We start from the raw sequence: 16,481 nt of genomic DNA, 5'->3' as shown, positions 1-16,481 counted from the left end.
AAAATAAAAACAAAGTTCTAGAATCACCCAATAGCTCTGTCAGTAACTGAATTAAAAAAAAAAAGACTGTTTAATGTTTTGGAATAACACCGTCAGTTAGAAATTCATTAAAAGAGTCTCTATTAAAAGCGTGGCCCGATCATTTGCCTTCCAGGTTCTGATTGATCAAGAGCATACTTTGAAATTTCATTTGGGCCTAACAATCACTAGTACAGTAGGAAATCTTGCAGTGCTCAATAAAATGGGGACTATGTAGAAACATTCTCGGTATTAAAAATACTTGCAGTGATGTGCTTAAACAATTATTAGTTTGAGTTGCTTCTTGCTTGAGCTGCTTTATGTAAAAGTGTTAGATTCCAGGACAGGTTCATTGCTGTCAGCAACCCCTTTTTAAGCTGACACCGAAATGGTCACCGTCATCAATATACCTGGGTGCTGACAGTAATTAAAATGAATAATGGATTTTTTTTTAAGCTGCATCCTTAAGTGATGTTACTACTAAAATTGCTGACACAGGAGACACAACAGCAAGTAATTTTGAGCTTGATCAGCCATGTTTTGACCATGTTTCCTATTGCTACGTGCACGCTGAATGTTTAGCTTTGAAACCTGTAGAGGCTAAAGTTTAAATCTAATCTGGCATTAGCTGATAGGAATCACTGTCCCTGAAGGCTAATAACTGATCACAAGTGAAATGAGTTTTGACCATCTAGTCTTGCATTCAGGGACATGAGCCTAAAGCAGACTCTTGTGCACAGCTCACCATTAACAAATCAAATGAATATACACCTGTCACTATCGTCTATACCAGTTGAACACGGCAGCAGATTTGCCATTTCATTTACATAAAGCCGTACCTTGTTGCAGTTTTATTCCTAGATATTGATGGGTAGATTTGACCTCATTAACAGAGGCAGCATTGTCAATGTTAGCTTTAGGAGAGGAATTCAGACTAGCAGATCAGTGGGTTTGTTGTCAGGTCAACACCTTACAGCGTACGAACATCCTTCTTGGGGTTGTTACTAATCATTTCATTTTTGTTTTTGGTCTTGTGCAGTTGGTGGTGAGATTCCTCTTGACATGCGACTGGGAGGTGGGCAACTGGTGTCAGAAGAACTCATGAACCTTGGCGAAACATTCACAACCACGAATGACCCTTCTTTGAAGCTTTTTCAGTGTGCGGTCTGCAACCGATTCACTACAGACAACCTGGAGACACTCAGCCTGCACATGAACATTGAGCGCCACCTGCCCGAGGAGGAGTGGAAAGCAGTCATTGGTGACTCCTACCAGTGTAAGCTCTGCCGCTACAACACCCAGCTCAAGGCCAACTTCCAGTTGCACTGTAAGACAGATAAGCACGTGCAAAAATACCAGCTTGTAGCACACATCAAGGAAGGGGGCAAGGCCAACGAGTGGCGACTGAAATGCGTGGCGATTGGGAACCCAGTGCACTTGAAATGCAATGCATGCGACTACTACACCAACAGCATTGAAAAGCTGCGACTGCACACTGTCAACTCGAGGCATGAGGCCAGCTTGAAACTATACAAGGTAAGGAAAGCAACATCTTCCCATTGGAGGCTTTCCCTAATGGCACTGGACAGCAATCATTAAATCCTTTACATATTGTAACTCCAAAGCAAATATCTGGGATTGGAGGGTTGTTCTATGGTGGTCATGTTTATCTTTGATGTCAGCCTTCCCTGCAAATTTTCAGTGACAACTAAAATGTTTATATATGGTTTATCCAAAAATAATACAGTTAAAATCTATGCTTTTGAATGAACATTTGTTGTACAATTGGTTAATAGATAGTCCTCGAAGAGATGGGCTTAGATGAGAACAAAATATTGCTCAAGTTAGATGTATTTTGGTTTAGGGAAGAAAAAAAGTTTGATTTTACAGTTGTCAATTCAAATGGTGTAAAAAGATTATGAACTGACTTGAGGATTCTGAATTTAACGTAAGCGTAGTTGGTAGCGGTTGGGGGAGGGGTTGTTGTCTCAAGACAAATTGTTTTGCTTTTTTAAAAAAAGAAAAGCCTACCTATTTAATCAGGGTTTGACATCAAGCTTTCTGAAGATTTGCCCTTCAGGCAATTGCTCAACAGGTTTCACATGACTGATTGCCCATCTTATTTGCCCGACGCAATAATCAGTACCATCATCCATTTTAGCCAATTCGTGAAAACATGGGGTACAGATGTTGCCTCCCAATACGCACCACCTAGGGTCTGTTTAAAAAAAAAAACGTAAATGTTAAGGTCAAGTTTGTTAGGTTAAAATGAGATGTTATTATGAACTTGTCACTTTCTTCTCTCATTCACTTTATGCTTTTGTTCCTACTTTTTAACTATTTTTATATTCATTCATAGGATGTGGGCATTGCTGCCAAAGCCAGCATTAATTCCCTATCCTTAGTTGTCCTTGAGAAGGTGATGGTGGTGAGCCACGCGTACTTCTGTCTCTCCTATTGGTTACACAATATCAGTTCAGTCCAAATGCTTCATGCCTCTCTCAACTCTATACAAAGTTCATAAAGACAAGTATAGATTGCAGAGGCCATTTGGTCCATCTAGCTTTTTCTTTCATAGAAAATATAGTAATTTTTCTCCACATATCTAACTTCCTCTTGACTGACTTAAGCTTTTATCTCCACTATTCCATGTACCCGCCATTTTTTTCTAAGAGGAAATGTTTCCTGATATCAGCTGAGAACTTTTTTGTCCCCCATGTTCTCATGTATATGTGTCCAGTTTAGCTTGAAATAGGGCTCAGAATTTAGCTTTTTGATTTCCACTTCTATAATGTCCCCAGCTATTTTGCCTCCTTTCTAGGCTGAAGAATCTAAGATTTCTAGCTTTTCTTCAACTCAATCCTTTGTCATCAGAGATCTCTTCTATGACCCCTCACCTTACCGCTTTGAGGGCTTGTATGTTTTCCTTGGTGATTAGGACCAAATGCAAAAGGTGCAGCATGTTAGCTTCTAGCTCCCAATCCACTGATTTGTATAGCTCCAAATTATGTTTGTTTTGTTGACTGAAGCTCTGCACTGACCGGACATGATCATTGCTGAGTATATCAGTCCATGAGCTTTTTCACTCACTTCTCAAGCTCACTCAATATTATTCATTAATATGTCCTATGTTTATTCCTGCACTGTATAAGACCTTTGAATTTTATCTGCCTTAGCCCTGCCCACTTGTAACTATTATCTAGGTTCCTCCTGTGCAATTTCTTGGCTGCTGTATCAGACAGGACTCCCCTGACCTCTACCCACCCAGCAGTTTGTCATCATCTGTAAGCTTGACCAATATATGTTATTGTGTTTCTGATTTCAGGTTGTTACGTGGACCAGTACCACCAGCACCTATCTGCCTAGCCCAGATTCACCCTCCTGAGTAGTTCTTTCTGTTTCTTTCATTGTCAACAAGTCATCCCACCTGCTAAGTATTTCTGAATTTCTGTCATCTGCCATATCTTCCGCATTCCCCCTGCCCTGTACTTTTACAGCTTTTGAGTCCAACTGAGATTGTTCCATAGCAGTTAGCATGCAGCATATCTCAGAAATGTCTTGTTCACTGCTGTAATCCACTTGCTCCTTACTGTTCATCCTCTCCTCCTCGTTTGTATCACTCCTGTATCACATCTGTATCACATCGTATCACATCTGTAGGTTCCTTGCCTACTCCCTGGATTGATGCTGATTTTTCCACTTCTATTTCATAACTGATTCGTGTAACCTTTCTGCAAGTTTCAATATTGCAGAGAATGTGAGTTCAAATCCCATCATGATAGTTGAGAATCTGAATTCAGTTCAGAATAAAACTGGGAAAAAGAAGTTGGCTTCAGTAGAAATGACTGTGAAGTTATCAGATGTAAAAACCCAACTGGTTCACAAATGTCCTTTAGGAGTAAAACTTGCCAACCTTAAACAGCCTGACCTATATGTGACTCCAGTCACTTCCATGTAGTTGATACGTAACTTCCCTCTGAAGTGGCTTCGGATGAATCAAGCTACTGCAAAGATTTCGGGGCAAAATGCCCGCTTTGCCAATATAGAATGTTGTGACATGTACCACATTTCATCTTTTTAGCTGATAGGCATTAGTGTCCGCTCTTCCTCAAGCTCCATTTTTCCTCTTAAAAGAAAGATGCTCCATCTTGCTGTTCTCTTCACAGTGTTAAATTTGCAGGAAACACCATGGAAATTGTGCTGTGCAACTTTCCCTTGTACGATGATTTCTACCTGTTATCAATGCCCTGTTTGATAATTCTCTTAATCTCTCTTGCCTATCCTCCTTTTCTGTCCCCCTCCCCTCTCTCTGCCCCTTGCTCTCCCCTTCCTTCTCTCCTCCCCTCTGCTTTCTCTCTCTCTCTCTTCCTCACTCACTCTCTCAATTCCTTGTTTCTCTTTCTCCCTTACTTTTTTCTCAAAGTGATAAAGAACATGTAGAACAAAGCAAAACAATTTTACAAAGGCAGGCAAATATGTATGATATAAAAACTAGGACAATTTATTGGGAAATATAAGAATGGTCTGGCCATCAACATCATCATCTACACTAATATTGAATTGTTAGCCTTTTGTTATTCAAACTGGAAAAAGCCTCACCATTATTAACGTGCCTCAACCGTAAGCATGCTCCTGTACATTCAAGTGTTTGTGTATTTGAAATCAAAATGCTAATATTTTTAATTTTAAAATAATGAGTCCCATCAGCTTGACCTGTGAGCAAAGGGTAAAATTAATCTGATGATGCCATTTATCAAAATTAATTTCTCTTTCTTATGCAAAAATGTCTAATTTTTAAACTTAGCCTAAAATCTGATGTGTTGTGCTCTCTATAATTTTAATGCCCTTTATGTGGAGTTGTGATTGATGAATGAATTTGTCCAAACTAGAACAGACAAGTGAAATATAAAATTATGGGGAGGGGTTTCTGGTGTGGACCTTGCAGCAGATTCTATTCCAGTTTTGTTTGTGCCTGGATATTAGAATCCTGTAGATGCAGTTTTTAGAACTTGAGAAATAAGGGTTTTAATTGTTGGAATTTTCAGCTAAGATAACAAATGTTCAATTTATTTTTGTTGCTGGCTATATAAATATGCAGTACAACATATTTGGAGACTATCCTTCTGGCAAATGTAAGGTCAAACTTACTCAGAAATACCTCCGTCTTTGAGATCTGGGACAGCTTTTTGACCAAAAGGAGCAGAGAGTCCTACTCAAAATCCCAGAGGTTCAAATTGTTTGTTTTCAGCTTCTTTCAAGATCACACATGGTATAAATTAAAAAATGGTTTCCACTCATCTGCAGAAGCGGTTGCTCTTGTTCTACTTTATAGCACACGTTACTAGAAATGAACCAACAAACATCCTTGACCGTGCTGTGTGGAAGGCTGTATATTTTTACAAAACTTCAAAGAGTTAAGAAACATGAATGGATGGATGTTAACTTGCTGCCTATTTGGTTTTTGCGCCAATATTGATATGTACTATTATTCAGCATGCTATTTCTCCTAAAAAGGAAGGAGTTAGAGAATGTGAGAATGGATGTAAAAGGCTTCAGTGGAATTGGTTTAGAGACCTTATTTCTTAACTGCTTCCTAATTTCCTTTCTCCCATGAACTGAAATGAGAATTATCCATGTGTACAGTGCAAATAAAGCAAAATTGTGTTTAAAACTTCAAACAGAGAGAAGACCAAAAATGTGATGGTGATTAAATAAAATGTATGATTGAGATTTGAAACACAGCAAAAAAACCAAAAGGGCAACTTTGCTCAATGTATATTTATGATTACAATTGAGGATATTTAGTGTTACTTTCAGTTTCCTTTTTGTATTGGTATCAGAGGATGTGAATATGATGATATCATAGTATGGTAAGTCTCTGCTGTAGACAGTTGGTGATGCATTGAGGGGGAGAAAGAAGAGTAGGAATTGCTGGCAAACATTAAGATGTAGTTTTCAACAGCTTTCACGCAATTTTCATAATATTGAGTGTAATTTATAATCTGTGGCAACATTTAGACGCAAAAATCATTGTTTATGGAAGTGGAGAAAAATGGCTTAACCTCCTGATTTCAGAGAACTGTTCAGGTAGGCATGCAGCAAGCCTGTACCCAGCTCCCTGTAACCTAAGACGGGATAAAGATCCAGTTAATGGTACTCGACTCAGGCAACTGAATTGCTGTAGACAGTTGTATTGATTTTCACTGGACTTAAAGCTTCACCTTTTTCTCTAATCATTCCATAATGGCTTTAGTATGAACAATCAGGTACAAATGGCCATAAATCTACTAGCCTTATTCCACTTACCTTCCACTCAATGTCAGGCACAGGCTTGTAGTTAACCCAACTTGGCAGTAGCTTTGGGACAATTTTTTTTAGTGCAGCTTTCCTGCCAGTAAAGCTGTTTCATTTAAAAAAAGATAGAATCACAGAACAGCTGCATTTTTGGGAACAGTTTCTGTGCATAACCTGGCTGCATAGTGCGTCAAAGAAGAGCCACACAACAACATAGCTCTATCATTTAACATGCCTGAGATGTCATTCTAAAGGCCTGCTTCTGAGAATCCATGAACTAAATACTGACTCACATTTTGTAGTGCAATTTAATGTTTAGAGAGAAATTATTGATGGAATAGGGAAGGAATGGTTCAGTATAGCAAATTCTTCTTTGCATAAAAGGAGCATTAAATATGAAACATGTTAGGCAAGTTCTGAGGAAATTTCTATTTAGCCAATACTTTTCTTGACCCATCACTCATAATTAGAAGCCAGAAGGACATATGGGCCAGGAAACACAGATGTAATTTAGCTCCCATTTTCAAGTCAAACATTCTGCCTTAATTTTCATATAAATTACTATGCCCACATTAATAATGAAAATTGTCTGTCTAAAGGTGTCGTGCTGTAGTTGCACCCTCCCACTGATGGTGGTGCTGCAACAAATGTTGGCAGGAAGTGGATGAAGACATAGGGCAAAATGTTTCACTCTGCATGCAGGCGCGCACCCGCTTGAGTGTGAAATAGTCTGTGATGACGTCGGGCGAGCATCCCGATGTCATCGCGCACTTGTGCGATGTTTTGGCGAGCACGGATGGGAGTTGGCAGCGCACCTGTCAACAATGAAGGGGCCTATTAAGGCCATTAATGAAGTGATCAACGGTGATTTTTCATTACCCATCCAACGTTACATCCAAGGGCGGGATGAGGTTTCTGGGATTAATTAAACGAAAAGATATAAACGTTTGGACAGAATTTACATCAGCCATATGTTCAGGTGACTAAGCCGTGGACATTTTTTTCAGCATTTGAAAATCTTTTATTCTTCAGTTGCCTGAGGCTGTTCTCCCCCTTCAGGGAGCATTCTGTGAACGCTCCCCCGTGCCCGCACTGACTTCAGTGCTCACCCTCCTCCCACACCCCCCACCCTGGCAGTGCTGAGCATTTCAGCCCACCTTTCACGCTGGCCGGCCGTTAATTACATTCAGCAAAATATGGCAGATGCTGGAAATACTCGGCGGACCTGACAGCTTCTGTGGATAGAACAATGTTTAACATTTCAAGCCAATGACTTTTTGTCAGAACTCAGAAAAAAATATATAAAATGGATATATTTACCATAACCATTGCTAAATTTGACCAGATTTAGTACTTTGTTGGTTAGTTTGTCCTGGAAATAAGGGCATTTTAAAATGATTAAAAAAGAGTTAGAACAAACACTTGTGGAAACAATATTCTCCCTGCATGAAGGCTTCAGTACTTTTTTAACTCTCAGTTGGAGTGGATTTAATTAATTTGCATGAATTATTCATTCACCTGTTGTGCTTACGTTTGTAGTATTGTTCAATTTTAGTTGCACACAGACAAGTAGCTAATCTCGGAATATCACCTTGTTCCAGAATCCATGAGTACCACCGTATACATGAATTTTGGAGTCTGAGTGCTAAAATGGTTGATGTGAACCTTTCATTGTTTATCCAGGTGAGAAGAATACCTTCATCCACTACTTGATGTACATGAACTTTGTCTAAATTACGACTCTTGAAAGCTAAAGCGAGCATTCACAATGTGATTTTCTTTGGTACGAGGAACATTGACGAACTTCCAATGCATTTGGAATATCAAGGCTGTCATTTGGGTCTTTTTGTATTTTTTTCCCATGGACCATGAGTGGGCAGAGACCCACTTAAGCATTCACTATTCCTGTCAGCCAGTACTCAGGATGTGGATCAGGATCATTTAATAGGTTATTAACTCATGAATGAATAACAAGTTCAGGAATGCGCGTATTCATGTTACATAATTTGTAATTCTAATATCAGCCTGAAAAAATAAGGTGAAAGAGCAAATGCAATGATTTTTTTGCTCAATTCTGACTTTATGTGAGTAGGTCCCACTTACTTTCCTTGTAAGAATCTATTAGAAATCTGACTAAAGGCTCAAAAGGAAAACTGCACATTAAAACTAGAGACTGTGCCACCTTCTCTAAATCCATCTAGGACTGTAATTCAGACACAATATTGAGTATGATTAGTGAAAAAACTTGTTAAAGTGGCTTTAGTGAAACTGTCTTCTGGGGGCTGAGTGATATAAGGTGTCACAGCCGAGTCCTGTTCTTTCACATCTCTGGGAGCCTGGGTTTGAATCCAGTCAGATTTATGGCACAGCATAGCTGGCTTTGCATGGGCCCAAACAAAGTTTAGGCAGTCTAATCTCAGCTCACAGTGCTTATAGGCCCACAGCCACAACCAAACATTCAGCAACAATCAGTAGTCCCACTCATGTTATAGGAATGGGTGTTGTGGAAAATAATATAGAAAAAAACTTCGATAAATATAACATCTTTCATGTCCTCAGGACATCTGAAAGCAGCCCATGTCCAGCTGTAGCAAAACCTGGACAATATCTAGGCTTGGGTTGACAAGTGGCAAGTAACATTCGTACCACACAAATGCTAGGCAATGACCATCTCCAACAAGAGAGAATCTAACCATCACCCCTTGATGTTCAATGGCATTACCATCGCTGAATCCCCTACTATTAACATTCTGGGGGTTACCATTGACCAGAAGTTGAACTGGACTAGGCATATAAATACCATGGCTACAAAAGTAGATCAGAAGCTAGGAATCCTGTGGCAGGTAACTCACCTTCTGACTTCCCAAAGCCTGTCCACCATCTACAAGGCACAAGTCAGGGGTGTGAGTCAATATTATCCACTTGTCTGGATGATTGCAGTTCCAACAACCCTCAAGAAGTGTGACACAATCCAGGACAAAGCAACCTGCTTGATTGGCATCCCTTCCACAATCATTCACTCCCTCCACCACCAACACAGTGCAGCAGTGTGTACCGCCGACAAGATGCATTTCAGGAATTCACCAAGGCTCCTTAGATAGCACTTTCCAAACACATGACGCTACCATCTAGAAGGACAAGGGCAGCAGATAGATGGGAACACCACCACCTGGAAGTTCCCCTCCATGTCACTCACCATGCTAACTTGGAAATATATCCATTCTTTCACTGTCACTGGGGACAAAATCCTGGAACTCCCTCCCTAACAGAACTGTGGGTGTACCTACACCACATGGACTGCAGCGATTCAAGAAGGCAGTTCACCAGCACCTTCTCAAGGGCAATTAGGGATGGTCAATAAATGCTGGCCTAGCCAGCAATGCCTACATCCTATAAATGAATACAATAAAAGCACTTCTCTTTTAAGTGTTGTCACTGTTGTTTTGTAGGCAATCAAAGTAGCACAGTAAGGTTACTGAAATGACAAGGAGATAAGTGACCAGTTAGGTCTGAATTTAGAGGTAGGGACATAGGACAAAGGAGCAGAAGTAGGCCGTTTGACCCATCGAGTGTGCTCTGCTGTTCAATTCGATCATGGCTGATCAATTACCTCAATGCCATTTTCATATGCTATCCAAATATCCCCTGCTGTCATTAGTATCTAGAAATCTATCAATTTCTGTCTTGAATGTGCTCAGCAATTGAGCTTCCTCAGTCCTCTGAGATAGGGAAGTTCCAAAGATTCACCACCCTCTGAGTGAAGGAATTATTACTCATCTCAGTCTTAAATGGACTACCCCTTATTCTCAAACGCTGTCCACTGGTTTTAGACTCACCAGCCAGGGGAAGCATCCTCTGGTGTTATTTGAGGGATGATTGTAGGCCAGGACAACTTCCCTGCTCCTCGAATAGTGCTGTGGGCTCTTTTATTTTACCTGAGTCAGCACATAGGGCCTTGGTTTAATGTTTCATCTAAAAGATAAATATACAGATAAATATAGAGGAGGTAAGAATGGAGAGTACATAATAAGTAGTCCACAAGGTAGCAGAACAGAAAGGGAATAATGGGAGTATTGGTTGGTTGATCATTAAAACTATTGATGCATGTTTGCAGATGATGGAAGAAAGCAAACTGAATGTTGATACATCTAGTTTGGGATAAATACAAGGAGGTGATTTTGAAATTGTATTTGGCATCAGTTGAGGCCATATTTGGAGTAGGTTTTCAATTTTGGTCACTTTAATACAGGAGCGATGTAGAATTATTGGGTGAAGTCCAGAGGAGGATTATGAAACTGATTCCTTGAGGGCTGAGTAATGAAAAAAAAATTGCCAACCTAAAACTTTACTCTCTGGAGAAGGGAAGGATGTGTGGGTACTTTATGGAGGAGTTTCCGTTTTCTCACATTTGTGGAAGTAATGTATTTTTCTGTTGAAGGCAGGATTTGAGAATTAGCAGAGACAATTCAAAATTAGGGTATCAAAAGAAAAGGGCATTGAGGGATATGTAAGTGGTATAAAATAGTTCTTTCAGTAGATATTGCAATATTATCAGATATTGATAATTCACTTCAGTATTGATGCATAAACCTTGCAAATGACAGCTATCCATCTCTACCTTGGTTCTCCCATGTTTTCACACTGTGCCTTTCTCTTGGCACAGGACAGTACATACACAATAGTGTTGTCCCCTACTCCCAAACTGAGGCAAGTAGATATTCACTTCCCTTTTCCAAATGAATGTGTGTTTGTGTATTTAAATTGAAGCTTCAAAAGCTTCTTATAGCAGTGTGTCTCCAAATGCAGTTCACTTCAGTGTTTGTTGCTGATGTTTTAATCCTGAACCTTTATCACAAACTATTACATATTTTGATTTATAATTACACCAATCACTGTTTTGATGCATAAATGAGCAACATTGCTAAATGTATCGACATTTTTAATGCTCAACTATTTAAAACTTATACTTTCCCCATTTAGACCTTTGCTGCTTCCTTCTTCTAGCTAAACGCCATCATTCTGTGGATGGTGAGACAGAGTACAATATTGGATTCTCCAAGGCCATTCCCCTCCTCCCTTAACATTCTCCTGGGGACAGAACATTTTGCAAGCACAAAGTGCTCCTCCTGATGGCTTGCTGGGATTTGCTACTCTTCTACTCCACCATTGAGAGAAAAGCAAGCTTCCATAAAAGTCAAAGCTGGGAGTTGAACACAGTCCTATTTTTAATTTTAAAAAGAATGAATTTTTGGACATCTTTAGGTTCCATTAAGCCAACATTTAAGCCAATCTAGCATAAACAGGCCTTTCTATAAAGACACAAATAAATGTTGACATCTATAATATTAAAAAGTCTTGCATCTGCATGCATTTCCTGTCAATTTTCTCTGCTATTGACATCCTCTGTAAATTTGTAACAGTGTAATTACACCCTCCTGCCAGTAAAGGCATTGCTGCACCATGACTGCCAGATGTCGGGAATTCTAGCCTGACAAGTTTACATAGGTAGTTCCCATTAGAACTGTGGACTGAAGGAATTTATAATGGATTATAAATATATGGATAGAATGTATAACTTTAAAATGGGGACTCAGTTATATCTGCATGGCATTGACCAATTATCCACCACCCTCTAATTCCACTTTACCTGAAAACTGCACTTGATGCTGACTCAATGGGGGCAAAATTCAACTGGGAATTTCACCCCCACCTCACCCATCCCAACACTATATCACAAGTCTTATATTGCTATTATATCAAAGACATTATTTAACATATTAAAAAGAGAGAGGCAAATCATAGACATGTAGAGTGCAGTGTTTTTTTTATAGTTAGTAAATATTGGGAGAGACAGCCCACAGAAAGGGTTACAGTCTTTTTGATGTTTGTTACAACACAGTGATGGTATTTCTCCATCAGCTACTTTTATTTCTGGCTTAATATCCCAAGCCCTATATGTAGAAGATTGGTGGGGAGGGGAGCTGCAGTTGTGGGTAGTTGCTGGATACTTTCAAGTTTATCTGGGCTGGTGTGGTCTGCAGTAATTGAGATTGATTGGATGTTATTTTTCCTCTTGCAAATGTAATCCATTAGTTTGGCACATGCATAATCAGTTTAGAGCTCAGTTAACTGGATGTAATCTAGTTCTTCAATGTCTGTTGTAGCAAATCCGCTCCAGATGCCAGTTACAGAGTGAGTGCGAGCATAGGTCCTATCACAGATGAAATCTCTAATGTACTCCCTCTCCCTTTTCCTGCTGTCTGCATTTGCTGAAGTTGGCTTATTTTGTTTATTCGTAGTTGTAACCAATTCAGTTTGAACTGTTGAGCAGTACAGTTCCTGCAGCTTAAATTGTATCATTTAAAAAAAACTACCTTTTAAAACTTGCCTTCTGGAATGCTGTAAGTGGTTATGCGGATAGACATTTTCAAGGAGGGTTGCTTCTAATTAATTTATGCATTCTTTGGCATGGTGAATCAAAATGGTATAAATCTCATAATTCCATTAGGTTTTTAACCCTTAGAGATTTCTTTCAAAATGGAGTTCATTTAGGCTGAAGCCAATGTTGCTGAATTTTTTTGAGATGAGGAAAAGTTTAAATATATCATAACTCGGTAATAACACCACTCCCCCACCCTCCCTACCCACGCTGAGCTGTCTTTTCTCTATCAGTCCTGGGTGAAAATTCTCCAGTAGCTGGTTAGTGTCCAGTGCTTTGCATGAGCCTAATTTTGGATGTCTCACACAGTGAGTGAAATATTCTGTCAAACTGTTTGAATATATAACATTTGAATTGAAAGGCAACTCTTGATGTTTGTGAATTTATCTATAACTTTGTCATTCTCCAACATTATAATTAAAAAGAGTTGATGCAAGAGTTTGCATTTATAAAAGTACTGACACTCCATCCAAATTGAAGAATTAATAAACTACAGAAAGAGATCCTAGCTATTTACACACATATATGTATACAGATATATTTTTAAACCCCTCTGTCTTAAATATGCTGCACAAGTAACACTGGGGTGGATTTTATGCTCCTCCCGCTGACGGTTTGAAGGCAGGGTGGTGGTGGGGGGGGGGTGGTTCACGTAACGTTCAGTGAGTGGCCCTCCCGCTGTCTATACCCACCCGCCCACAACCTGTCTGAAATGTTATTGGGGGCATTAGGCAGCCTGCTCAACCTTGGCCCTATTGAGGACTTTAAGTGGGCAATGGCTGGGGGAGTCCTGATAGAAGCCTGGCAGTTTTAGCTACATGGGCTGGTGTTGGCCAAGAGTGGAGGGAACCCCTTTTTGGGGGCTCCCTCAATTTATTGGAGACACCTCCCATAACCTTCTCTTTGGCCTCTTGAACCTGGTCCCCCACTCTTCCCACTCGTTCCCATTGCCACGACCCCCAATCCTTGACTTAACTGTCAGTTCGGGCTCTTCAGCATTGGGATCTGCTTGTAGTCCCAGCAGTGGCTCCTTGTCTGATTGGCCAGCAGCTCACTATGGCGGGCTTCCTCCTGAGAATGGGGGGATGTATTGCCTTAAAGCAATTAATGCTGCGCCTAGCGTTAAGTTGCTGCAGGGCAGCTGTTGGGATCGTGGGCTGATTCTGCCATAGTCTTTTAGCCAGTGAGGGGGTGGGGAGGATGCAGGGACCATGGCACCCTGTAAAATCCAGCCCAATGTGCTTGTATGCTGCATATTTCAACATGTCTCTTGGAAACTTTACAAATACAGAGATACAGTAAGTCCCCATTTTAACTTGCCATGTTTTAAGTCATTTCACTTTAACGTTGATCAGTTAATGGGGGCTGTATTCTCATTTAATGTCGCAAATTTCATTTTAAAGTTACTTTGCATCAGGTCTGATGTAGGGCTGTGTGTATTTAATTGTTGCAATTTTGGAGCAGCCTCTGCCACTCCCTGATCCTTCCTCTTGCTGCTGACCCTTCAGCTCATGGTATCAGCTGCTCTCCGACCCTTTCTCTTGCTGCTGATGCTCTAGTTCGTGGTTTACCGCATTCAAGTCAAAGCTGTTCCTCTTGCCTCTTGCTGTTCATCTCCAGAGGTCTTGATTAGCCAAGGGCTCAGGAGAAGGATGTGAGGAGTGTGAGGGTCAGCGAGGTGAAGGGTGCAGTGACCAGGAGGGTCAGGGAGCAGCAGATGCTGTGAACTGGAAGATTGGCAAGAGGAAGGGCCCACAGCAACTGGGAGGTTCGGGAACAGGATGTGTGGCAAGTGGGATCGGTGGTGAGCAGGGGAGGCAGCAAGCGGGAGGTAAGCAGAAAGTTACTTTGTTTATATTTTAAAGGTTATTTAATTTACTGATATAGGACTTCAGCAATGTAAAGTAGTTCTACTCACATGGTATAATGTTTTAATTGTTTTTCTGATGACAAATATCCTACAGAACCTAACTACAGCTTTTACATTGGTTTTAATGGGAAAATCGGATTCACTTAAAGTTGTTTCACTAAAAGTTGCACTTTTCAGGAATGCAACTACAACTTTTAAGTGAGTGTGCATTGGCAACAAAACTCAGAGTGAGGGAAATTGGGCTTGCACTAAGTTCTGCTCAGAAGTGGCTGCCTGCTCCAAGGGGAGGATACGTTTATGTTTGAGTTAAAATATCGCGTGTCTTTTTCCAGATGCGGCTGTGCACAGTAAAAAGAGTGTTGATACAGTGTTCTGTTTTGCAGCACGCAGGTACAGCTCATCACGAGGAATGTAATAATTGCTTTTGTTACATCAAAGGCCTGAATGTGACCTGACAGGCTTGCATGAGGCCCCAGGTCTACACTAAACTATTGATTAAATGAATAACAGACTCAGATCAGGGATTTTTCACAATTGGGAAATTTCAGCTGAATTAAGTACAGTATATCAATATCAGTGTTACACCTGTTCTCATTCAAAATGCTAAACCCAAATGCTGGCCAGAATTAAACCTTGATGGTGCGGCTATGGAAAAGAACCGCACTGGTTACTTATATTTCCATCATGCATACATCAGGGCCTATTGCCCACAATGTTGTGAATCCTACAATCACACTCTAACCCTTATGGACTACAAAGACTACATTGAAGACTATCAGAAATAAAAGCTTCATGCAGGAGCAGTCATTATAATGGCTCTCACACATGTGAGAGAGCATCATTAAGTCTCCATCAGTGCTGTGATATTCTGTTCCTTAGGGGGTTCAATGTAAACTTTCAACCACATTCTGCCTTAACACCTTGCAGATTAGGGCCATTAGGCCAATGCTTCTCACTCTTTTGTATACAAGACTCACTCTGACTGACTTGACCCTGGTCAAGGCCTCACGATCAGTACATGGAATGAATGCAGATCTTAAAATGTTGATTCCACCACCCCCCCCCCCCTCCCCAGAACATCTTGGTATCCCTCTGGACTTGTTCTTAAGGTTCATGGATGAGCCTGGGGCCACAGATTGAGGAATGCTGCATTGCTTTATTTTTTAAAAAACTAAACTGTGCAGTTATATTTCTGGCATGGTTAAATTATAATTCATGTCATTGAAATAAAATATAGGGCAAGTATAAAAGACTCCAAGGCTCTGCAAATTTTGTAGGACTTTGTATGAAACAAGTCCAGAGTAACCATTACAATGTTATAATATAAAAGCAAAAAACTGTGGATGCTGGAAATCCAAAACAAAAATAAGCAGGTCTGGAAGCATCTGCGGAGAGGAACACAATTAACATTTCCAGCCCGTATGACTCTTCAACAGAACTAAGTAAAAATAGAAACGAGGTGAAATATAAACTGGTTTAAGGGGGGATAGGTAGAGCTGGATCAACAATGTTATCTTTGTTTGAAACTGTTAACATGAATTGAAAAAGCATCAAATAAGAGTTCATTGCAGGATTACTTTGAGTTAGATCCTGCCACTAAAGCTATTAGAAAATATGGTGTGGATTTTACGGCGAGACATATTCCCCACCTCCCGAGTTTAGTCCTAGCAGCACCAGGATTGAGCAGTGGCTATTACTGGGTCAGTAGGCTGTCTGTGGGGAAGAAGAGTCATGGAACTCAGACTCCAAGGCATGTCTGGTGTTTTGAATGGGCTTGGCTGGGAGGCCCCAGTGAGGGCAGGTGAGGGGCTGCATTAGAGAGGCTAGGGAAGGGAAGGGTTAAAGGATCGTGGGGGCGAG

At 40.4% G+C, this 16,481-nt stretch overlaps 1 protein-coding gene across 1 annotated transcript in view; it reads left to right on the top strand.

The window, feature by feature from the left end:
* The window catches only part of zfhx3 (zinc finger homeobox 3), a 452,533-nt gene that overhangs the window by 143,195 nt on the left and 292,857 nt on the right, over window positions 1–16,481 (top strand). The window contains exon 3 of the mRNA XM_041191401.1: window positions 1,058–1,554. Within this exon, the coding sequence (XP_041047335.1) occupies window positions 1,058–1,554 (497 nt within the window). The remainder of the gene's footprint in view (window positions 1–1,057; window positions 1,555–16,481) is intronic.

This window comes from Carcharodon carcharias, chromosome 7, assembly GCF_017639515.1.
Source record: "Carcharodon carcharias isolate sCarCar2 chromosome 7, sCarCar2.pri, whole genome shotgun sequence".
Taxonomy (NCBI): domain Eukaryota; kingdom Metazoa; phylum Chordata; class Chondrichthyes; order Lamniformes; family Lamnidae; genus Carcharodon; species Carcharodon carcharias.
The sequence above is the reverse complement of the archived record's forward strand: the minus strand, read 5'-3'. Positions and strand labels throughout refer to the sequence as shown.